The 26,476-nt window shown below is 38.1% G+C and overlaps 2 protein-coding genes across 2 annotated transcripts; both read right to left on the reverse strand.

Annotated features, from left to right (window-relative positions):
* Nucleotides 1-252: 252 nt before the first annotated feature.
* Nucleotides 253-1,754, reverse strand: LOC108291094 (olfactory receptor 2F1). Its single transcript, XM_017511275.1, has one exon. The coding sequence runs from the start codon at nt 1,714-1,716 to the stop codon at nt 763-765; it is 954 nt and encodes a 317-aa protein (XP_017366764.1). The 5' UTR covers nt 1,717-1,754; the 3' UTR covers nt 253-762.
* An 18,873-nt stretch (nt 1,755-20,627) lies between these two features.
* On the reverse strand, nt 20,628-21,589 carry LOC108291095 (olfactory receptor 2F1-like). Its single transcript, XM_017511276.2, has one exon. The coding sequence runs from the start codon at nt 21,579-21,581 to the stop codon at nt 20,628-20,630; it is 954 nt and encodes a 317-aa protein (XP_017366765.1). The 5' UTR covers nt 21,582-21,589.
* Between the last annotated feature and the right edge of the window lie 4,887 nt (nt 21,590-26,476).

Consider the following 26,476-nt stretch of genomic DNA (forward strand, 5'->3'; position numbering starts at 1 on the left):
TTCTGAAATTAACTACATCATTGGTCTTTTATACATCTATCTCATTGTATATTTATTTATTTTCTTTCCAAAATTTCAGATAAAGTTTCTTGAATTTTTCAGAGATTAGAATGCTTTAGGCTTTTAAATGAGATCCCATGCATATGCATTTTCTTGCAAAATTGTCCATTCACTATTTAGCAGTTACTGAGGCTCTGCTTTTCTTTAGCTAATACTGTCATTGTGTACAAACAACACTTGGCTATATTGTGATCAGAGTGAGCAAGATCTTTAATTGATGTTTCTCCATGAATCACAAATATATTGTATGTGGCGACTTACATCGTGTATTATTGTGAGCAAATTTTCAACAGTGAATATGCATTTGACCCAAGACAAACATTATAACCTTTCTGAAATATGGAAAAATAACCAGTTATTCAGTGTAAGAGCTAGGTGTAGGTCCATGATTACAAACAATGTAACAAACCCAACAGTATAATAATGTGGTACAGTTTATTCCAATTACTATCAAGACAAAGAAATGGAGACTAAATAATGTGACAGGTCTAAGGTGGCAGTGCCATACTCCACTAATTATGACATAAAACTACCACACATCTCACACCCTATCTCAACCACTCAGCCTCCTACATAACGTCCTCAGTACATGCTGCATCATCTCCTTCCTGGTTGCCAGGGCAACATAGTTTATACCTGTCAAATCTGTGTTGGGTGGAGAACAATGAGGCAAAGCTGTTTTCTCGAAGTTATGCTCACGAGTCAAGTTGCCAGCTTTGATGTTAACCCAGAGAATTTCCCTAATAGTTTATGCCAGGCCCCCTTAACCTCTTTATTCCTTAGGCTGTAAATCATAGGATTCAGCATTGGTGTCAAAATGGCATAAAAGAGAGAGATCAACTTCTCCTGAAGGACAGAGGGACCAGAATGGGGCTGGATGTAAGTGAAAATGGCCATGCCATAGCACAGGGCAACCACCGTGAGGTGAGAGGCACATGTGTGGAAGGCTTTCCTCCTTCCTTCTCTGGACTGGATCTTTAGGATGGCGGAGATGATCCGGATGTAGGACAAAAGAACCAGGCAGAAGGGTGTCATCAGAAGAAGAATGCTAGACACCATGATGGCAACCTCATTGGAGGAGGTGTCCACACAAACCAGCCTGACCACTGCTAGAAGTTCACAGGATATGTGATCAATAAACTTGTTTGTGCACATGGGCAGCTGAAAGGTGATGGTGGTCTGCATGAAAGAGTTAATGGATCCACTGACCCAGGATGTGACGGCCAACCTAGCACACCGTCCTCTGTGCATAATGGCCAAGTATCGCAGGGGATCACACACAGCCACATAGCGGTCATAGGCCATCCCTGCCAGGAGAACAAACTCAATCCCACCCAAGGCCAGGGAGAAAAATAACTGGGCTGCACAGCTCCGGAACGGGATGGCTTTATGTTCTGCAAGAAAATGCGCCAGTAGCTGAGGGACTATGCTTGTGGCATAGGAGACATCAACGAGGGAGAGGTTGGTGAGAAAGAAATACATGGGAGTATGGAGTCGGCTGTCCAGCCTGATCAGAAGAACAATGAGACAGTTCCCCAGCATGGTCACCACATACATGACTAAGAACAGGACAAAGAGGGAGACCTGAGTGTCCCAGTCACTGGACAGGCCAAGGAGAATAAATTCACTCACCCAAGTCTCGTTATCTCTTCCCATTTAAATATTCAAGGATTATTAATCTGTGAAGAGAGTCAGAAAAAAACAGAATCTGTTGAATAGCCATAAGAATGACCTTTTAAGAATAAATATTTATATGACCTACCAGTGCTAGCCTCAGTCTTTAGATTATTTGTGAGGTTAAGCTAACAACCTGGATTCCAACATGCATTGTTTCTAAGTCCCTCAAGAAGGGCATGATTTGTCTCAGGGAGGTCAGCTAAAGCCTGGAGATGATGTAGTGCAGTTTTAGGAGTTCTACCTTTTTACCATCTTATTTGATTCTAGAGCAAGAAGAGCCTGGTAATTGAAAATTGTCAGGTTCATCCATGTCCCTACAAAGGACACAAACTCGTCATTTTTGATGGCTGCATAATATTCCATGATGTATATGTGCCACATTTTCCCTGTCCAGTCTATTATCGATGGGCATTTGGGTTGGTTCCAGGTCTTTGCTATTGTGAACAGTGCTGCAATGAACATTCATGTGTATGTGTCCTTATAGTAAAACGATTTATAATCCTTTGGATATATACCCAGTAATGGGACATCATTCTCAGCAAACTGACAGAAGAGCAGAAGATCAAACACTGCATGTTCTCACTCATAGGCGGGTGTTGAACAATGAGAACACATGGACACAGGGAGGGGAGCACTACACACTGGGGTCAGTTGGGGGGAAATAGGGGAGGGATGGTGGGGTGTGGGGAGTTGGGGAGAGATAGCAAGGGGAGAGATGCCAGATGTAGGTGATGAGGAGGAAGGCAGCAAATCACACTGCCACGTGTGTACCTGTGCAACAATCTTGCATGTTCTTCACATGTACCCCAAAGCCTAAAATGCAATAAAATAAATGGAAAAAAAAGAAAATTGTCAGAAAAATGATAAACAGTGAAGACAGACAGTTGGAAACTATCTCAAATATGCACACTAGACTCAACTTGATGAAATATGTATATCAATCACAAAAGGAAACATTGGGAAGTGGCAAGGGTCTTGTGGAAAGAGCCTGGAATCAGAGAACCTAGGTTTTATCTAGCAGGTAGGTGACTTTTCTTTAGTGACAAGGTTCATAGGTAAGACAGATCACTATTAAATGACTCATAGTTACTTTTAAGTCAAACTTATATAGGTTATAGGGAAGTACTTGGTATACACTAACTGGTAGTACTAGTACTAGGAGTGTTAGCAGTATGATGACTTCTGCTTTGGAGGAAAAGTAGCAACTTTGCTCACATATCCCCTCCACAAAATCAGATATAAATTGGTAGCAACCTCTAATAGCTCTAAGGGCTTGGAGGCTTTGAGGATTCACTGGTCTTTTTGATAGGCTTTGGTTTCTTCGATCATTAGTGGAATAAGGGAGGACATTGTGATGGCATCTTGTTCTTTGTATTTTTCTCTTTTCTATTTGCTTCTGTTAAGAATCTATCCTTTAAATATGGGTTTAAAAGAACAAAAAGATATGAATAGTTAGATGTTTCAGACACAAGGGATGAATCGAAAGCAGTTGTTTAAAGACCTTCTTCAACTCTGTCTTCAACAAAGAAGATGTGCTTTGGAATGGAGATTCCCTGATGTTGTCTTTTGCAAATGCTTTTTCAGTAAAACTAATGTGTTCATTATATCATCAGTTGTGAACCTTAAACAGAAACAGGTTACATTTGAAAAATTTTGGAACTGATTCCTTCTTATTTCATGTCCACCTATTCACTAACTTTTCTTTTACTGCAGTGCACACAGTAAGGGAAACTAGGAGAGAAAGGAGGCAGGGGCATTGAGGCCAGAAACAGGTCAGACGAGAGTGTCTTAGTTGCAAGAGAAAGACTGTCAGTTCTGCAAGTCTCTTGCTCGATAAAGGATTAAACAAAACATGTAGTTCCAGAAATGCCCGTCTCCTTCATGGCTCAGAATCACATCTATTTTTTCTAAACTCTTCCCTAATGTCCTCCTCAAAACCTTCTTCCTCCTCCAATACTTCCTCCTTTACTGCTCTGTCCTGATGGGTCCTCAGGGTGCTTTTCTTCAATCTTGACTGACCTGAGAATACATCTGATTGCCTCAAAGAAGACATTCTAGTTTAAACTCTACAATCTCAAGTATATGTTTTCCTTTAAAAAAAAATCTGTCAACTCTTATTGAATAGACAGAAGATGTGCACCAGAAGTAGACATTTTTTCCACTAATTAGGCAAATATCTATGAAGTGCCGTCTTTGATAGATGCTGATTTTCTGCTCATCGGTGGAGGAAAAGGCACAGACACAGTGATCTTCCCCACATCATTTGCTCTTCTGCCTCACTGGAGACCCTGCAAGCCCATGACTCACTCCTCTCAGCCACCCCACACCTCTCTCCACTATAGTCTATGTCACATTACAAATGAGTGACAGTGTCTCATCACAGAGAAAGTGTGAACTGCAGAGTCTAACAGCTCCTGTTTGTTCTGCTTCCTGAGACTTGGAGCAAGATACTTAGCCTCTCTGAGTCTCATATTCTTCAGGTGTGATATGGGCCTAATATTGTCCAGCTGAGGGGTCCCTGGTGAAATTAAAGGGGTTAAAGGACCAAAGTTCCTGCAGGAGCGCCTGAACAGGCAGGTGCCCGTTATTTACTGATGATCCTTAGCCTTCTTCATTCACTCCCCCTCTCTGCCATCCTCAGGTTTCTCTTGCTCCTGAGCAACTCCTTTTCCCTCTTTATAAAAGAAAATATACAGACATCTCAATTAAGGAAGCTTTAGTTTATATATAGCATTCTAAATCCCCTTCATTTCACATCTCTAATGACTGGAATCCATTTTCTGAATTTACTTCCTGATATTAATCCCTTAACCAGTGGAAATTTCTACCCTCACTAATCTATAGAACTTGAAAACTTAAAGGTTACTGTCATCAGCAATTCAAGAGAATTTTATTCTATTTACATTCTTTAGTTAGCTTTTAACAATGTTACCTGTTTGTTTCTTCAAACTCTCAACTCTGTCATGGGCTTCTGTCCTGATCTTCCTCCAATTGATTTGCCTTGTAAGAATTCTTAGCTTCCTTAGTTCTGCTCCATTCTATGAGCATTTGCTAAGGTTCTGTACTTAGAAGTTACACTCTAGTTCTACAGTTTTTCTTGGAAGGCTTGTTATTTCTAGCTATAATAATTACTATCAACTCTATATGGCTCACTCTTAATTTCACCTTTACCTTCTAGATTTCCCTCCAAGGCTCCAAATGCATTCTGCAAAAGCTGAATGAATGTTTCCTAAATGTATCACCAATGCCTGTATTCCTCTATCCACAAATGAAATTCCCTCCTGACCTCTTTATTTCTATCAACAGAATTAGATTTGTTCCACTCTTCCAATGAACCATCTTTTATTTTTCCCTCCTCACCATGAATAAATCTTCTTTTGTATCTTCTATTGCTTATCTTTCACCTTCCTCTTAGCCTTCATCTATATTTACTTTAGCCCTCATTATTCCCATCTTACAGAGTATAAGACCTTGCAAATTTCTGTCATGTAACCTTGACTCACTCCAAACATCTTACCTTCTACTTCCAAATTAATCATGCAAAGCACCAATTTGTTACATCACTTTCATGGACACACATATCTATGGTGTATGTGTTTAAAACATTAATTTATTCTTGGCTGAAATGTTTCCATGCAATCCATAATCCAGTCCTGTTCTATATCTAGCTTTCATTTTGTTAATTGTGGCATCTATATTATGCTGTGTGTTTTACAGTGAAGTGTTTCATTAAAATAGGCTGCTACTACTTAAATACTTTCTATTGACGTATTAACTGAAGACTCTTAGCATAGTAAGGTGACTATTTCTTTCCAAGGCTATTGCCTTGGTTTAAAAAAAATAATATTTAAGTATACCTTTCCTCTAGGTACCCATGATAGATAAAGAAAAAAGAAATATCATGTGCATTTGAAAACCAAATTCAGGAGGAAAAATGTGTTGTTCAGATCATTTTACTGCACATGTAGTTAACGCCATTTTCATATTGCTTTGGTCCCAGCTTCCAGCTAAATGGAACTGGATCTATATTCTCCCTTCAAGGTGAAGAGTAACTAGGTGCCAGATAAGTGCTCTGTGTCTAACCACACGTCACAAAGCAGATATTGGCCTTTTCCGCCCTAAATAATTTGTAATTCTATAGCTCTCCCTAAACCTGTGTTTTTCATTCAAGCCAAATAACCTAGGGACAATTTTGAAAATATTTGCTCCCTTTGTCTGTACAAATAAGACAACAAAAACCTCTTACTACAGGTTTAACATGCAGCTACTGTTCAAAACAGTGTTACACAATGAGTACAGCTAACAGTCCCATTTAGCTCGTCCTCATGTACAAGGGTGTCTTGTGCTCTCTTCTCAGTATTTGTCCAACTACTTTACCTATTTGCCAGTACCTAATGTTCCTTTAATAAACAATGAAACTCTATTTTATCTTCTTCGAGTTATGTCATCCTCATACTCAACAAACCTAAAGCTATACATCTCTCTCTATCTTTTGAGCTTTCTTTGTCTATTGAGAAAAAAACAATCTATGCTGCCTGCTCAGAACATGATATTGAAGAGTAACATACCCTGTGATTCATCTTCTTACACATGAGCACCAGGAAGGAAGGACTTCCTCTTGCCTTTGTTTTATGCATGGTGAGGAAGTTAGGGTAATTACTGTGGCCATAATCATTAGAAAACAATATATGATATAATATTATATATGTAATTGAAATATTCCTCTAAAATTATGTCCTTAAAGCAATGTCTGCCACTAATATCTGAAAGTTATTACATTTATGTAAAGCACTGCTCCTTTTGTGACATGTTTAAGGTTGAAATAATACTAAATTAAAGGTTTGTAATATGAAGTACCTGAACTTAGTGTGAACTAGTATCTCAAGCTACACCGATCCTTTACAATATATCATATATGAGTAGAAACTAGAGCTGAAGCTATGAATGGTACTGAAATTGCAAGAAAAGTCAGGGTTCAGGCGAATTAATTCAGTCACTGTCGAAAGCAGGTCAGAGATTTCTGAAAGGAAACAGAACTACCATTTGAGCCAGGAATCCCATGACTGGATATGTATGCAAAGGAATCTGAATTGTTCCTTTCAGATCAAAGTCACAAGCACATGTATGTTCATCACAGCACTATTCACAACAACAAAGACGTGAAGTCAACCTACATGCCCATCAATGGTGAATCAGAAAAAGAAAATGTGGCACATATACACCAAGGAAAACGATGCAGCCATAAAAAAAAAAGAATGCAATCAAGTTCTCTGCAACAACATGGATGAAGCTGGAGGCTGTGAACCTAAACAAATTAATACAGGAACAGAAAACCAAATATCACATGTTCTTCATTTATAAGTGGGAGGGCCTACTTGAGGATGGAAGGTGAGAGGAGGGTGAGGGTCGAAAACTACCTTTCGGGTACTATGCTCATTCACTATATGGGTGATGAAATCAATTGTACACCAAACCTCAGTGACACACAATTTACCCATATAACAAATCTGCACATTTGTTACCTCAAACCTAAAATGAAAGTTGAAAAAGAAAGTAAAAGAGTAGTGTGCTTTAACTGACAGCAAAGATCAAATCACTCATTTAAAATATTACCTTTATGGGGCCCTAGTTTAAGGTACCTCCATGTGCCCTTTCCCATCATCCAGAACTTTCCCTTTATTTTCCTTTTTGTCTTCATTTCTTTTTCATAGACAGAAAAATATTCATAACTGATTTTTATGATGAGAAAATCACAGAAAAAGATGAGAAACTGGACCCATAGTCAAAATCAGCCAGACATCAGCAGAACTTTTCACTACGTTGGTGTCACACAGATAGGGCCATAATTTGTGGTTTTGGAAATGTCTTCATGTGCTGCTGTTAATTTTTTTTTTCAATTTTAATTGCATTGAAATCCCATTGCTGCTTTGTAGACTAACACTCAAAAATGCTCAATTTACTTTTACAAGGAAGTATCCAGGATTTGACCCTTAGATGCCTTTTCCATTTGTAGCAGGCAGTGCACATTTGACTATCCTACCCCATCCAGTGAGTATATTATACACTTTAAACTATCTAAGATGATGTTTCACTTTGATTGGCTGACTGCTTCAGTATGTTATATTCTTCCTTTACCCCCGCAATAGAGAGAGCGAAGTGCTGATTTGGAATGAATGACTCAGGAGCTATGTACACTCTGAGGACTCCTCAGTGACTCATTCTCCAGAAATAGCTCAGAATCATAATCCTTTCCACTCTCCTTGTCAATTCAAAGAGGGTGTGATTGGATACAATCTTGGATAAGCCTTGAATCCAATTTCAAACATAGTCAGGCATGGTGAGGCTTACTCATGGAATAGAGATGATGCTGTACATCATTACGTGTTCGATGCCCCACTGATAAGGAATAAAAGGCCAAAAGGTTTCTTCCTGGGAAAATTTGTGCATCATCTTTCCTAACACTTTTTTGAGTCTTTGTCATATGTGGCCTCCTTTTGGAGTCCTTTACAACCTCGGCTGAGAGAGAGCCCTGAATACAGAAGCAGAGCACATGACGATAAGACACACAACCTACAGCTATTTCTCTTCCATGCTGGTCTAAATAAACAAGAAGCATACCTTTGCACAGTGGGGCTCTCAGTGGAAGTGGCATTTTCATTTAGTGAAAGATTCATCTGACCTGTGTTTGAACACTTGGTTTTCATATACACTAAATACATCCAACCTGCAGAGGAGTATTTTTATCTTCCTAGAATTTGGGAATGGAGAAACCCAGTGCCACTGGGTAGACAGCGTCCCCAAGATGGTTTTATATCCTGAGAGGTCAATTACTTTTCTTCTTTGGGGCTTTGTTATCTACTTCCTGTCTTGATTTGGTTGTTGGACTTTTCCCATAATCTGAATCCAATTATTGAGACCTAGTTTCTCAAACATGCAATTCTGACGGTCGCCTTTAGAGATGTAATTTATCATGGTCTCATTCTGTTTGTGCTCCACCTTCTCTAGATCCCTTGTCCCTCATATCTCAGAATAGAGTATTCTTTTCCAGTGTAGTTTCCTCACTCTAGCAAGTTTCTATTGTGCAATCCCTGAAGTCATTAGAGAGAAACCAACCCTGAAATGAGAGTCAGGAGACCTCAATCCTGGGTCAGTTTGCATTTGGAGAGCCTTTTAACTTTGAACAATTCATTTAATCATCTTACATTTAATTTTCTTTTGCATTGAAAAGAAAATCAGGCTGGGCATATTGGTTCATGCTTGTAATCCGAGCACTGTGAGAGGCTGAGGCTGGAGGATTGCCTGAGGCCAAGTGTTCAAAACCAGCCTGGGCAATATAGTGAGACCCCATCTCTAAAACAAGTGTTTTTTTTTTTTTAATTAGCTGGCCATAGTGGCACATTCCTATAGTCCTAGCCACTCAGGAGACTGAGGCTGGAGGATTTCTTGAGCCCAGGAACTCAAGGTTCAGTTAGTTATCATCATGCCAGTGCTCTGCAGCCTGGGAAACAGAAAGAGCCTCTGTCTTTAAAAATAAATAAATAAATAAGAGAAAGAAAGAAAAGAAAGCCGAAACAGTTACTATACACACCCTTAGGAAAATAATTGAGATGAGAGACTTTAAAACAATTTACAATTTTTCTTTTCTGGAAAGGTAATATTCTCCTACAACATGTTCATAATTTTTTTTAATCTAGCCTTCTCACCTAAGTGTCTTCCCCAAAAATGATACAGAATTCATCCATGGTTTCTCTATTATTTTAGTTAATAATCATTCTCTTCTCCAACCTCAGTCTTCACCCTTCCTTTTTTTCTCTGCTAATACTAAAGTCTAATATTGAATAACCCACACAACAAAAACGTACCTAAGCCTCTGGCTTTCAGAAAGCAAAATTATTTTTCTACATTTGTTACAATACTTCAGATGAGACAGTTTCAGGCCAGGCACGGTAGCTCACACCTATAATCCCAGCACTTTGGGAGACCTAACTGGGCAGATTACCTGAGGTCAGGGATTCAAGACCAGCCTGGTGAACATGGCAGAATCTGGTCACTACTAAAAAATACAAAAATTAACCAGGTGTTGTGATGGGCACCTGTAATCCCAGCTACTCAGGAGCCTGAGGCAAGGAGAATTGCGTGAATCCAGGAGGCAGAGGTTGCTGAGATGGCACCACTACACTCCAGACTGGGTGAAAAAAGAAAAAAAAAAAAAAAAAAGATGAGAAGATTTCACATTCATGGTTTATATTTCTGAATATTTCTGATTCAAACTTCCTAACAAATCATATTGTACTATCTCTGACCCTCTTTACCTCTGTTTGTACCTGCTCTCTGATGACAGCTCTATTATGAGCTCTCAAATGTTAATCAGTGCGTCCAACTGACATATCTATCTCAGTCTAGGATTAAGTTGTTTTCTAAGCAAGGCTTCCCTCCAACAAAGTGGGGAGCCATAAAGGTTAAGTGTTCCAGGCCTCTTGGGAGATTACCTGGAACTAGTACACATTTGAGGGAAACTAAGGAGGAAGGTTACAGGTAGTCCCAAATTGGCTGACACACACAGAAGTAATGAAGTGCAGTAGTGACTGCACTGGTGATGCAGAGCGGGTAGATTCCCCTCAGGAGCTTCACGCACTAGAATGTTAATTGCAGGCACCATTCCCAATTCTCAAGGGCAGGGCCTCCATGCCACTCTTATTTTTCCTGTGGAAGACTGTTCTTTTCTATCCCTGTTTCCTCCAGAACTCCACTAAAGCCTTAGGCCACTCTAAAAAAAAAATTCACAGAAGCTTTCTTGGTAGGGTTTTAGGATATTCTTCTATAACCCAAATCTGGCATTTGTCCTTCAATGCACCTATTTCAGTGAGCAGTGAATAGGCCTATATTCATATCAGTTAAACAAACAAACAAAAAAAAACCCTCTCCCTTGGCTCCAGAATTCTCTTATTTCTCCTGAAGACAGAAGAGTTGTGCTTTATTCTGCTGAGATATATGCAAAGAATATAATGGGCCGCTGTGAACTTTACAAGAGTCCGTGGATAGCATGTCTCATGGTACTATTTAAGTTCCAAAATAATATCATTGTATTAAAAAGATTTAAGACTTCAAATAAGATGTAGAAAAAGTGAATCTTATGATTTACTGGGGAAAAAAAAAAGAAAGGAAGAAGGTTATCCAAAATAATACAAAGGATTAACTTTAAATACCTCTTCAAATTTTTAATATATATAAAAAGATTTCATACAATTTTGAGATAATGCAAGCATAATATCATTGCCTGATACATTCTTTATCCAATCAAGGGTGATTGCACCCTTAAGTGAATCACCTCTCTATTTATTTATTCATCTACAAAGTCAAATAACAGTAATTCCTCAGCACCGCCATCTACCTGTCTACTTTATTTTTTAAGGTCACTTCACAGTTGTCTATCTAGAATTTGAAGATCACTTCATAGTTGTCTATCTAGAAATTCCTTCAAACAAGCATTCATAAAAGCACACTAATATTTACTATCAATTCATACGCTTGGTATTATAAAAAAATAGAACGAATATAACAAATTACTTCCTCCTAGGAATTATGCATATAATTAGAGTAAGCTACTTCCAGAGAAGTAGTTTGTTTGGCTTGCAATTCCTTGGCCTAAAAAGCATTATTTGCCATTGTTACAGCTTACTTTGCTTAACCTTGGCACACATTTTCCCACTTACACTGTTAAAACTGACCTTAAAAAGTAATTGAAAATGTGTTGTCTGAAGAAGGATGCTGATAACAGAGGAGACTATGCATGGCAGTATGGTGGTGGGGAGGGTATATGTGAACTCTCCGTACTTCCTGTTAAACATTTGTATCTACGAATGTAAGACTACTGTAAAAATAAAGTCTACTGAAAAGGGAAAATAGGTAATTGAGCTTGTTCTAGCTTTCACATAGGCTGTAAAAAGCTGGAAAGAGCATTGCTTCCATCCTGAAACAAGAAAAGGTTTGATCATCTATACAACCACAACTATTCTTGAATTGATAAGGGAGCTGAGGTGCAGGGAAACGAACTAGCATGAAATCTGAGGAAATACAGATAACTCCAGAAAAACCTGGGGTGTGAGCTCTGTGTTACCTGGGCCAGAGTGTGAGAGGAAAATGGGGCCATCGTAGGTGCCAGTAAGAACTGCTTTGCCAAATTGCTGAAGGCGAAGCGTGAGGTACTGTGAGTACCAGGAGCCACAGAGAAATGAGGAGTTTACACCTATTCTCAATATTTTATTCTCAGACTTGGGATAGCCCTGATGAGAATGCTTGTGGGAGGCTGAAACACCACAGAAAGCCTCCTTTCTGAGGCAGATGGAAGTGAGGGCAGAAATAGTGGCTGCAGGAAGACAGGAAGCCCACTCACTCCTAACAAGTCTGTCTCCTGCGTGGTTCAAAACCTGGAACCACTCACTGGAGGAAGGGCAGGCACCGTTTTCCCCACAGACAGAGGAAGACTCATTGCTGAGGGAAGGAAAAAGCAAATAAACATACACAAACACTTTCTAGCCCTGAGTCCAGACCATGAACCTTCTCCTAAGGCTGGGAAGGAGGCTGGCTCACAGTGACCCAGGGACGAGGAACAAAGGATGTGCCTGACTGAGTTAGAACCAGAATAACAAAGCATAATCTCCATTCTCTATGACCAGGACAGTAAGAATTGAAGAGCAGGTATTGTTGCTTAGGCTTATCATGGACAAAAAGCAGCATGTGGAAAGACATAGTCTGGTGTGGAGTCTCACAGTAAGAGCTTCAAACTAACGGTGGAACAGCAATGTTTGAGAAAACCCTCCAACAATTAACTCTTCATTCTAAGCACAAGCAATGCTCAATACTAAAGAAATTTGGACTTGTTGGTGCACTGAGGATAATCAACAACAAAACTCAAACCCAGGTCATTCCCTGATGCCACTGGTTCCCACATCCCCTGGACACCCCCCGCACACACACACTCACACACAACACAACACTACAGGATTTTGTGTTTTGTGGTTTTCCTTGTAGAGATTGTTCACCTCTTTGTTAGTTATATTCCTTGGCATCTTATTTTGTGTGTGTGGCTACTGCAAATAGGCTTGTGCATTTGATTTGGCTCTGAGTCACAATGCTATTGGTATATAGAAACTATACTGATTTTTGTACATTAATTTTTGTATTCTGAAACTTTACTGAAGTTGCATATCAGTTCCAGTAGCCTATTGGCAAAGTCCTTTGGGTTTTCTAGGTTTAGAATCATATTGTCACTAAAGATAGATACTCTGACTTATTTTCCTATTCAGATGCCTCATATTTCTTTCTCTTGCCTGATTGCTCTGGCTAGGACTTCCAGTACCATACTGAAGAGGAGTGGTGAGACTGGGCATCCTTGTCTAGTTCCAGTTCTCAATAGGACTGGTTCCAATTCTTGCCCATTCAGTATGATGTAAGCTGTGGGTTTGTCATAGAAGGTTCTTATTATTTTAAGGTATGTCTCTTTTACCTAGTTTGTGGAGGGTGTTTTTTTTTTTTTTTTTTGAGACGGAGTTTCACTCATGTTTTTTTTTTTTTTTTTTTTCATGGAAAAATGTTGGATGTTATAAAAAGATCTTTCTGCATCTATTGAGATGACCATATGGCTTTTGTTTTTAATTCTGTTTATGTGGTGAATCATATTTATTGATTTGCATGTGTTGAACCAACCTTGCATCCCAGGAATAGAGCCTACTTGATCATGATGAATTAACTGTTGGATAAGTTGCTGGATTTGTTTTGCTAGTGTTTTTTGAGGATTTCTGCATCATCCAATAGTGATATTTGCCCAAACTTATCCTTTTTTGTTGTGTGTCTGACAGATTTTGGTATCAAGATAATGCTGGTTTTGTAAAATGAGTTAAAGTGAGGTCTCTTCTTCGGTATCAGTTCTTTTTTACATAGGATAGAATTTGGCTATTAATCCATCAAGTTCACATCTTTTTTTTATTATTTACAGATTTTTTAAATTACTAATTCAATTTCAGAACTCATTATTGGTCTTTTCAGGCTTTCAGTTTCTTCCTGGCTAGATCTTGGGAGGTTGTGTGTTTCCAGGAACTTATCCAGGTTCTCCAGATTTTCTAATATGTGTGCACAGAAGTGTTCATAATAGTCTCTGTGGTTCTTTTTTATTTATGTGTGATCAGTTGTAATGTCATCGTTGTCATTTCTGACTGTGCTTATTTAGATCTTCTCATTTTTTTTGTTGATCTAGCTTGTGGTCTATTGATCTTATTTTTTCAAAAAAACAACTTTTGTACTCATTGATCTCTTGTATGGATTTTTGTGTCTCAATCTCATTCATTGCTCAAAGAAAGCAGAGACAACACAAATGTAAAAACATTCCATGCTCATGGATTGGAAACATCAATATCGTTTAAATGGTCATACTGCTCAAAGCAATTTATAGATTCAATGCTATTCTTGTCAAACTACCAATATCATTTTTCAAATTAGAAAAAACTATTCCAAAATTCATAGGGAAAACAAAAAGAGCCCAAATAGCTAAAGCAATCCTAAGAAAAAACGAACAAACAAACACCAAAGCTGGAGGCATCACATTACCTGATTTCATAATATACTACTGCAGTAACCAGAAAAGTATGATACTGGTATAAAAACAGACACACAAAGCAATGGAACGGAATAGAGAACCCAAAAATAAAACTGCACATCTACAATTATCTGGTAATTAATAAGCTTCACAAAAATAAGCAATTGGGAAAAGACTCCCAATTCAATAAATGGTGCTTGGATAACTGACTATCCATATGCAAAACAATGAAACTGAATGACCATTTATCTCCACATACAAAAATTAACTGAAGGTGGATTAAATACTTAAAAGGAAGACCTCAAACTATAAGAATTCCAGAAGAAAACCTAGAAAATACCCTTTTTGATATTGGCCTTAGCAAAGAATGTATGGCTAAGTTTTCAAAAGCAATTGGCAACAAAAACAAAAATGGATACATGGGATGTAATTAAACTAAAGAGCTTCTGTTCAGCAAAAGAAACTATCAACAAAGTAAACAGAAAATACACAGAATGGGAGAAAATATTTGCAAAGCACACATCCAACAAAGGTCTAATATCCAGAATCTGTAAGGAACTTAAATCAACAAGCAAAAAGCAAACAACCTCTTTAAAATTGAACAAAGGACATGGACAGATATTTCTCAAAAGAAGACATACAAGTGGCCAACAAACATACGAACAAAATGCTCATTATTAATAATTGTCAGAGAAATGCAAATCAAAACAACAGTGAGATACATTTCACACCAGTCAGAATGACTTTTGTTAAAAAGTCAAAAAATAACAGATGTTGGCAAGGCAATGGAGAAAAACAGACATTTGTACATTGTCTGTGGATAGGTAAACTAGTCCAGCCAACATGGAGAGCAATTTGGAGATTTCTCAAAGAACTGAGAGTTGAACTACCATCCAACCTAACAATCCTATTACTGAGTGTGTACCCAAAGGAAAATAAATCATTCTACTGAAAGGACACATGCACCTGTATGTTCATCACAGTGCTATTCACAATAGCAAAATCATGGAATCAACCGAGGTGTTCATCAATGATGAATTGAATAAAGAAAATGTGCATATACGCCATGGAATACTATGCAGCCATAACGAAAAATAAAATCATGTCCTATGTGACAACATGGATGGAGCTGAAGGCCATTACCTTAAGCAAGCTAGCGTAGAAACAGAATACCCCGTGTTCTCATTTATAAGTTGCAGCTAAACATTGTTTACACATGGACATAAAAAGGGACAATAGCCAGTGGGGACTAGTATAAAGGGGAGAAAGAGAGGAGGGAAAGGGCTGAAAAACTAGCTGTTGGGTACCATGCTTACTACTTGAGTGATGGGTTCAGTTACACCCTATACCTCAACATCATGCAACATAACTTTGCAACAAAACCTTCACATGTACCTCCTGATCCTAAAATAAAAGTTGGAAAAGAAAAAAAAAATTACTGCAGGACAAGCAAAAGAGACATGCCCATTTCAAGTCATACTATTATTTTTTCTCAGAGTCAATTATCCTATACACACAGAATTTTTTAATCTAACAAATCGGAGGAAAAAAACTGGAAAAAAATTGTCACTGAACAAAAGAATTAACACCATCAGACTCAAATATGGCCTATATATAGAAACTATCACACAGGGGCTTAAACTCACTCTCGTTAGTAAGTTAACAGATCCTGTGGAAAAGATAGTCAGCTTCCATAAATGTATGAGGAATCTGAACCGTAAATTGGAAACTGTATGGAAGAATCAAATGGAAATGCTGGACATGAAAAACCCCATTTCAAATGAAGAATGCTGATGAGGGGGCCCATATAAGACTCTGACCTTTGTGATGTAAGATCATAATTTTGTATTGTTTTAAGTCACACAATTTGTGGGACTTTGTAAAATAAAGTGGAATTTGTGGAATTCCTGCTTTTACAGCAGGAATAAGGAACTAAAATAGGTTCACATTCACCAAATATGGGGCAGTTGGGACATCAATAAAGACAATCATTGCCATGGATTAAGACACATTGAATAAATAAATGTACATGAATGAGTTCATAACTATAATGAAAAAACCTCACCTCATTTGTTGTATTTAAAAATGGCAAAGAAAGAGGAAAAAATTTTAAAAAATTATTCTGCCTTTCTCATACCACCTATAGCTCAGGAGGATGAAACAGTGATGAGGAGGACGTTTCTCTTCATAAACACATTTTGTATAAGAAAGAGAAAAGGATGATAGACTCTCACCATCTTGAAACCCCTAATAAATTAAGAGAGCTAGGTCAGTACTTCTCTACCAGGGGCAATTTTACCAGTGCCTCATGGGGAGGGAGTATGAGGCCATCTGGTAGGTAGATGTTAGGAATATTGCTAAGTATCCTACAGTGCACAAAATAGCCCCCATAACAAAGAATTTTTCAGCCCAAAATGTCAGTATGTATTTGTTGCTTTTGAAAAATCCTGACCTATGCAATATAATAGCTGCAATAATCCCCAGAAAAAAAGAAACATTGTGTTTCTTACTACAAACATTGTGTGCTTCTTGCTAGAAGTATATGTAACAATCTATGAAATACTATTGTCAGAAAAATAAATAAATTTGATAAAACCTCTGAATTAAACAAGAGATACAGAAATAAAATAACATGTAAAATTACACTATAGGCATGTTATAAAAAAATCTAGACTGTATGAAAAATCTAACAGGAACAAACAATGCAGTTTTATTTAAAAAATAATTCCAACAGTAAAATAGTAGAATTTGTAGATTGCTAAATTACTATAAATTTATTAATTGATAGAATAAAAGAATCCTTAGGGCCATAGTGGACAACTGGAATATTTGGGTCTTATTTAGATTTTTATTTGAACAAATTGTAATTTTTAGATGTACTGGATTTTTAAGGAAAATCTTCAGTGGTGTTTTTATGGTTCTTAACTAATGAAAAATATTTTATTTTCAAATAGTTCTCAGTATCTTTTTAAATTTTTTCTATTTAATGACTAACTAGACAATGAAGTTTAGAATAGCATCTTATTTTGTATTCCGGTATCAAGAGAATGTTCATGACTTCCACTGGGAATGTCTTTCACAAGCAGCTATGACTTAGAAATTTGTGTAGTGTCAAGGCGATCCAACTAGTTTAATTTATGAAGAATTTAAGTTACTGAGAAAATGCAGCCCTGAAATTTAGAAGTCTATCAAATAAAAAAGATAAAAATTGAAATTTAATAGACAGAATATATGATGATTAATATTGACCATCAGCTTGATTGGATTGAAAGTTACAAAGTATTGTTCCTAAGTGTGTCTGTGAAGGTGTTGCCAAAGAGGATTAACATTTGAGTCAGTGGACTGGGAGAGGCAGACCCACCCTCAATCTGGGTGGGCACCATCTAATCAGTTGCCAGCATGGCTATGATAAAAGCCGGCAAAGGAACATGGAAGGACTAGGTTTCCTGAGTCTTCTGGCCTCCATCTTTCTCCTGTGCTGGATGCTTCCTGACCTTGAACATCAGACTCCACTCCAAGATCTCCAGTGTTTGGACTCTTGGGCCTACCCCAGTGGTTGGCCAGGGGCTCTTGGGTCTTCACCCACAGACTGAAGTTTCCACCATTAGCTTCCCTAGTTTTGAGGTTTTGGAACTCCAACTGGCTTCCTTTCTCCTCAGCTTACAGATGGTCTATTGTGGGACCTCATCTTGTGATCACTTGAGTCAATACTCCATAATAAACTCCTTTTTATATATTCATCTATCCTGTTAGTCCTATTTCTCTCTAAGAACGCTGACGAATACAGAATATGAGACTATAATAGTCTATTTCTTCATACCTAATGTCCACTCTCAGTGTTTCTGCTTCCTGAGACATCAAGACTTGGATAATCCTTCCAGGAAGAACCCAACATGCTTAGGAATGGTTTGAAGGCAAAGGATTGTGGGATGGTTGATGTAGAAGCACTGTGGGATGGTCACAAACACCATCACCACGTGACCACTCGCAGAACTGAAGCTATAGCATCTTCAAGTATTTTCCTCCTTGATATATCATGTATACGTTTATATTTTTGATTACTTTCTTCTTATCTCTTTCCCATACCATTTTATATGAGGCATGTTCATGATGGTAAATTTTCCAGTTTCATACACAATTTACAGAATGTTCAGACAGCATCATCATATTTTAGAAGAGGAATGAGATTCAGATGGCATTTCCAATCTGGGAGATGAAGTGTTTTAGCTGACATCACTTTTAAATGACACTACTTTACTTGTTTCCTTCCCATTGCATCTACCTTAATTCAGATTTCTCTAATGTCTCAAGAGTATTACCCAAGCAGACCCAGCAGCCAGGCTGGTCATCTTGCCTCTGATCTTTCCTTCCACGATCTCATTTACCAGAGTGATATTTTTAAAATGTAAATCTTTTCAATCTATACCCTTCTAAACATTCTTTACGGATTATTGTTTTTATCGGAACAAAGTTAAAAAATACTTAGACATTTGACACTTTCCAGGGTCTGACCATGTCTAACCCGCCTGCTTTATCCCCACTACTTCCTCACTCCACTCTGCCCTGAAATTGAACTTCCAACATTTTTTGAACTTTCATGCTTGTCCACATCTCTACAACTTTGTAGAGGTTGTTTCTTGTTTGGGTTTCTTGTCATCTGGACAACTTGTTCTTACATTTCTGGTTTCAACCCAAGGGTCCTTTTATAAGAAGCCTTCTGCAATCATCCCCAGTGGGCTTCCCTTCACTGTAATACTTACCACAATGCATTATCATTATTCCATTATCTGTCATCCTTACTATGTGAAATTATTCTTGTCAGGATACTGTCATATTGACTACTGTGTCCAACAACCATTTACTGATACGGACACAGAATAGATACTCCACTGATAATACCTGAAATACAAATTTAATTTGCCAGCATTGTCATCTTTCAGGATACCTGCCTATCTTGCAAAATTTAAGATTGTATTACTATTCATATAAAATTCAGATGTCAAACGGGCTTTGGGTTATATGTCTTCAACACTGTTTGAACGCTTAGATTCTATGATAATGTGTTGACAAATGTAAGAACTCCAAATCAACAGACTTAAAGAAGACACAAAAGGATTACAGGACTTTGACTCCTTCAAGGGAGTAGGAAGACCAGCTATTATCATATTCTTTCTTTCCTTTTCCCCTTTTCAATTACGTCTTCTCCTTCTTTTACATAGTTATGCTTCTTTTCAAAGGATGGTCCAATCTCAGACAAGCCCAGGTTACAAGATTAGCAAAAGTTTACCTATGGCTCTGTTGTGTGTAAGTTCGCCCATGGCTCTGTTGTGTGTATGAGAGTGGGGAAGACGGGGGTAAGAGAAGTTCTCAACATGGAGACTTTAGGGTAACCTTTGCACAGTTGACTGATTTTTCTTGATGTTCCAAAATTCATATTAAATGATCTTATCCTTCATTGACTTTGGCTGAAGAGTTTGTCCTTAGATTAACTATGTCTTTGACATTTTATACAGTATCTCATAATTTGTGTGCTTTTTCTGTGTTTCTAAAGATTTGGAGAAAGAGCATACAGATTTTTCAGAGATTGATCATTTTTAATATTTTAAATGATATATAAGCAGTAAAATCCTTCTCAAACTGTTTGGATACTGGCAAGGAGTGCCTGAAGCTTAACTTTCTTGGTCAATAATAGTCTTTAGTACAAACAGCCATTGATATTTTTCCACTGAATTACCTCCGGCACTCAGGAAAAGACATTATGTTCACATTTTGTAGGTCCTGCACAAAAACATTTTAGTCAGCCTTTACAATAACACTTTTCTCAGAATGTTGACTCACACAACTACTGCATGTGGTGACATAAACTACACATTATTTAAGGTGAGTCTTCAAATGTAAAAATACATAAAAAAAATACATTTTGTTTTCAATGGAAGCACCATAACCTTTTATAAAATGTGGATGCGTAAGTACCAGTGGTCCAAGGTAAGAGCCATGAATAGGTCTATGATTATAAACGATGTGACAATTTTTTTCAGTTATTATCAGGCCATAAGAGTGGAGGTGGAGGAAGTGTGAGAATTTTTACAACAGCAGTATCTAACTCCACTGCTCATAAAAATACCCCCACCTCCCATACCCCATCCAACTCAACCACTCAGCCTCCTACATAACATCCTCAGTACATGTTATGTCATCTCCTTCCTGGTTGCCAGGGCAACATAGTTTATGCCTGTCAGATCTGAATTGGTTGGAGAACAATGAGGCAAAGCTGTTTTCTCTGAGTTATGCTCACGAGTCAAGTTGCCAGCTTTGATGTTAACCCAGAGCATTTCCCTAATAGTTTATGCCAGGCCCCCTTAACCTCTTTATTCCTTAGGCTGTAAATCATAGGATTCAGCATTGGTGTCAAAATGGCATAAAAGAGAGAGATCAACTTCTCCTGAAGGACAGAGGGACCAGAATGGGGCTGGATGTAAGTGAAAATGGTTGTGCCATAGCACAGGGCAACCACCGTGAGGTGAGAGGCACATGTGTGGAAGGCTTTCCTCCTTCCTTCTCTGGACTGGATCTTTAGGATGGCGGAGATGATCCGGATGTAGGACAAAAGAACCAGGCAGAAGGGTGTCATCAGAAGAAGAATGCTAGACACCATGATGGCGACCTCATTGGAGGAGGTGTCCACACAAACCAGCCTGACCACTGCTAGAAGTTCACAGGATATGTGATCAATAAACTTGTTTGTGCACATGGGCAGCTGAAAGGTGATGGTGGTCTGCACAAGAGAGTTGATGGAGCCACTGACCCAGGATGTGACGGCCAACCTAGCACACCGTCCTCTGTGCATAATGGCCAAGTATCGCAGGGGATCACACACAGCCACATAGCGGTCATAGGCCATCCCTGCCAGGAGAACAAACTCAATCCCACCCAAGGCCAGGGAGAAAAATAACTGGGCTGCACAGCTCCGGAACGGGATGGCTTTATGTTCTGCAAGAAAATGCGCCAGTAGCTGAGGGACTATGCTTGTGGCATAGGAGACATCAATGAGGGAGAGGTTGGTGAGAAAGAAATACATGTGAGTATGGAGTCGGCTGTCCAGCCTGATCAGAAGAACAATGAGACAGTTCCCCAGCACAGTCACCACGTACATGACCAAGAACAGGACAAAGAGGGAGACCTGAGTGTCCCAGTCACTGGACAGGCCAAGGAGAATAAATTCACTCACCCAAGTCTCGTTATCTCTTCCCATTTAAAAAATTCAAGGATTATTAATCTGTGAAGGGAGTCAGAAAAAAAAACAGAAGCTGTTGAATAATCATAAGAGTAACTTGTTTGAATGCATTCTGTATATGCCAGCCAGCCTTAGGCAGGTACTTCAGATCATTTATTGGCCAAAATGATAGCCTTGACCGAACACTCATTATACCTACTTTGCATCAGGGAGACAAGTTATGGCCTTTAAAAGACACAATTTGATATCAGGAAAGCCAGTTAAATCCTGGAAATACGCATTGCAACATTAGGAATTCTACATCTTTACCAACTTACTTCAGATTCCAGGGCAAGGAGAGAATTGCAAATGACAACCGCAGGTAAAATTATAAGCAATGAAGAAGAATATGGTTGGTAACTTAAAGAATCACCTTAAATGTGTCAACTAGACCTATCTTGATGAAATGTGTAAATCTACCACAAAAGGAGAGATTTGGAAGAAGCAAGCCTTTGAGGAAATATCGACCTGGAAACCTAGGTTTAAACCTGATTTTATTAGGCAGATTCATGATGTTGTTTTATTGATAAACATTATATATATAAGAGGACATTATTACATAACTCATGAGTACATTTAACATCAAACGTAGATAGCATGTGGGAGAAGTACTTTTTGAACTTTGTACTGGTAGTACAACTGTAGAATCATGGGTTTTAGTAGTAACAGGATCTCTGTGTTGGAACAGGTAAGCCAACAAACATGATTTCCCTGCATCCTCTCCACAAATTCAGATACAAATAAAATTGGAGGCAACCTGTAACATATCTGAGAATATAGGGATGGCCTGGATGCTTGGAGGATCCTGGGGCCCACTGGTCTTTTGGGTAGCCTTTGATCTCTCTTTGGGTTGGGGTAGGGGTAGAGATTATAATTGTACTTTGGTCTCTTATTTATTATTATTATTATTATTATTATTATTATTGCTCTTTTCAACTTGCTGCTGTTGCAAGTTGAAAAGAGCCACTAAAGAAAACAAATATGAATATGAATGCTTAAACTTTTTAGATACAGATACAAGGGAGGAAAAGAAAGCAGGTGTTTAAGGACCCTTCTTCATTGTCCAAGACATAGAGGATATGAATTCACTTGAATGTACATTGGAATGGAGATTCCCTTCTCCTTACTTTTGCTCAGCAAGTGCTTAGTCAGGAAAACTGATGTTACACATCAGTTTAGAACATCAAACAAGTTACACTGTAAAAAAAAAGAAAAAATTAGAACCAATTCCTTCTTATTCCATGTCTGCCTCTTCATGAACTTTCCTTTTATTGCAGCGTTCACAATAAGGAAAAGTAGGAAAGAAGGAAGGCAGGAGGCATTGAGGGCAGAAACAGGCCTGGACAGACCAGGATCTCTTACCTACAAGGGAAAGACTGTCAATGCTTCAGGTCTCTTATTTGACAAAGGATTAAGCAAAATATATAGTTCCAGGAATGCTCATTCCTTTCACAGTTTACATCCATTTTTTCTAATCTCTCCCTAATGTTCTTCTTAAGACCTTCCTTCTCTAGTTCCTCCTCTTACATTTCACCCTCAGGGTGCTTTTCTAAAATCATAATGAGCCTGGGAATACATTTGATTGCCTCAAAGAGACATTCGAATTTAAATTCTAAAACCTCAAAAACATTTCATTAAAAGAAAACCTGTCAATTATTGTTGAATAGATGCCAGATTTGCATCTGAATTAGACATCTTTCCATTAACTTGGCACACACCTATAAAGCGCCATTGTTGTTAGATGATGGATTTGTAGTGTGATTATTACCCTTAATTTTCACAGAGAGCTGACCTATTAGTGAGGGAAAGGATGTGGTGATCTTCCCCACATCTTTTGCTCCTCTGCATCCCTGGAGACCCTGAAAGCCCATGACTCGCTGCTACTCTCAGCCACCCCACACATCTCTCCACTATTGTCCTTGTCACATTACAAATGAGTGACAGTGTCTCATTGCAGAGCAAATGTGAGCTGCAGAGTCTAACAGCTCCTGTTTTGTATCCACATCTGCTTCTTCTGCTTCCTGAGACTTGGAGCAAGATACTTAGCCTCTCTGAATCTCATATTCTTCATGTGTGAGATGTGCCTAATATTGTCCAGCTGAAGGGTCCCGGGTGAAATTAAAGGAGTTGAAGGACCAAAGTTCCTGCAGGAGCGCCTGAACAGGCAGGTGCTCGTTATTTACTAATGATCTTTAGTCTTGATTTCATGCTCTCTCGTTCAGAATCTTCTTTCTTCATTTACTCCCTCTCTCTACCATCCTCAGGTTTCTCTTGCTCGTGAGCAACTCCCTCTCCCTCATTATAAAAGAAACTATACAGGCATCTCAATTTAGGAAGCTTTTCTGTATATTTCGCATTCTGAATCCCTCTTCATCTCACATCTCTGACGATTGAATCCATTTTCTGGATTTATTTCCTAATATTTAGTCCTTAGCCTGTAAACATTTCCACCCACACTAATCTATAGAATTTGAAAACTTAAAGTTTACTGATAACCTGCCATCATCAGTTCCAGAGATATTTTTTATTCTACTTGGATTCTTTATTTAGCTTTTAACAACATTACCTATTTGTTCCTTCAAACTTGCAACCGTCATAGACTTCTGTCCTGATGGTCCTCTAATCAAATTTGCCTTGTCAGTATTCTTAACCTTCCTAGATCTCCTGCTCTGTTCCAGGAGCATCAGCTAAAGTTCTGTGCTCAGAACTTGTACTCAACATCTACAGTTTTTCTTGGAAGTCTTTTTGTTTCTAGCTATAATAATTACTATCAGCTCTATATGGCTCACCCTCAATTTTACATTTATTTTCTAGATTTCTCTCAAAAACTCCAAATGCATTACAGAAAAGCTGAATGAATGTTTTCCTAAATGTCTCACCAGTGCCTGTGTTCCTCTATTCACAAATGAAATTCCCTCCTGAATTCTTTTTTTCTATCAGCAGAATTAGATTTCTCCTTTTATCTCAATGAATCATCTTTTATTTTTCCCTCTTCTTCTGCATGCCACAGAATACATTCTTTTCCTTTATTTTATTATATATCCACCAATCTTCCCCTTACTCTCAGCTATATTTACCCTTTCCCTCTTTATTCCCACCTTCTAGAGTGCCAGAGCTTCCTTGTAAATTTCCCTAACGTAACTTCCATTCACTCCAAAAATCGTGCAGTCTACTTCCAAGTTAATGATATAAAATGCAAATGTTTATGTTATTTATAAGCACAAACAGATCTATAATATCTAAGTGCTTAAAGATTTAAGTTCATCCTCAGCAGAATACTTTTCACCCGTTCCATGTTCTGCTCTTCTTCTGTGATTAACTTTTGTTTTCCTAGCTATGGCATTTATTATCATGCCCTGTGTTTTCCAGCAAAGTCTTTTATTACAATAGCTGCTAATACTTAAATATTTTTCATTGGTATGTTAACTAATTTTATTAACCCATCAAGTTTACTGTTTTTCCAATGGCCATTGTGAGTTTCAAAATAATTAACATTCAAAAATATATCTTGTCCCTAACGTTTTTGGACTCATGCTAAAGAAAATGTAAATATCACCTGCATTTGGAAAGTCAGTTAAAAAGGAAACATGTATAAGCCAGATGATTTTAACACACCTTCAGATAAAACCATCTCCATATTACTCTGGGCTCACCTTCCAGCTAAATATAACTGGCTTTCTATTCTTTTTTTTATAAATATGTATATTTTATTGCATTTTAGGTTTTGGCGTACATGTGAAGAACACACAAGATTGTGCATAGGTACATACATGGCAATGTGGTTTGCTGCCTTCCTCCCCATCACCTATATCTGGCATTTCTCCCCATGTTATCCCTCCCCATCTCCCCACCCCCTGCTGTCCCTCTCCTAGTTCACCCCCACAAACCCCAGTATGTGATGCTCCCCTCCCTGTGTCCATGTGTTTGCATCATGGTGAATGGATTAGGTACCAGATAACATGCTTCATATCCAAGAAGTCCTACAGGCAGCCAGAGCTTGATCTTTAGCACTCTAACTAATTTGTGGAATCTGTACTTCCCCTACACCAGTGACATTCATTGAAGTCAACTAACTAAGGAAAAAATGTGAGAATACTTCCTCAATTTGTCTGTACAAACGAGACTACCAAAACCTCTTAATACAAGGTTGGGCAGGCAGCCAAGTTACAAAATCAGTATTGGACAATGAACACAGCTAATAGTCCTATTTAGTTCTTTGTGGTGTGCAAGTGTGACTATGTGCCCTTCTCAATACTTGTTCAACTCCAACAAGGTTAACTTTTTGCCAGGCATCTAATAGTCCTTTAGTAAGCAATAAAATTCTATTTTATATTCTTAGAGTTATATCATCCTCATACTCAACAAACATCAAATCAATTTTTTCTAGATATGTTTTGAGCTTTCCTTTGACTGTTGGAAATAACCAATTCATGCTGCCCGCTCAGAACATAGTATTGAAGAATGACATACTCTGTGGTTTGCCTCCATAAAGAGGAGCACAATGAAGATAGAAATTCCTATTGCCTGTCTTTTATGAACTGGGGTGAATGTAATCACTGTGACCATAAGAAATAGAAAACAGTATGTGATATAGTAAGACACATTTGAAATAGTCTGTGAATGATTATCTCTCGTAAAGCCTTGTCACTAATGCCTGAAATTTATTACACTTATATTGAGCATTGTCCTTTTCTGTAAAGTGTCTAAAAATGCAATAATGCTAAATGAAACTTTTATAATAAAGTATCTAAACATTATCAACTGATATAACAGCTTACACGGATCCTTTACAATATATCATATAACAGTAAAAACTGGAGCTTTAGATGTAAATAACCTAAAAATTGCAGGAAAAATTCAGGGAAGAGGTATGG

Source organism: Cebus imitator, unplaced genomic scaffold, assembly GCF_001604975.1.
Source record: "Cebus imitator isolate Cc_AM_T3 unplaced genomic scaffold, Cebus_imitator-1.0 Scaffold446, whole genome shotgun sequence".
Taxonomy (NCBI): Eukaryota; Metazoa; Chordata; class Mammalia; order Primates; family Cebidae; genus Cebus; species Cebus imitator.

Excerpts from the sequence above, each read along its gene's own strand:
- LOC108291095 (XM_017511276.2), bottom strand. The coding sequence starts at position 21,581 with ATGGGAAGAGATAACGAGACTTGGGTGAGTGAATTTATTCTCCTTGGC.
- LOC108291094 (XM_017511275.1), bottom strand. The coding sequence starts at position 1,716 with ATGGGAAGAGATAACGAGACTTGGGTGAGTGAATTTATTCTCCTTGGC.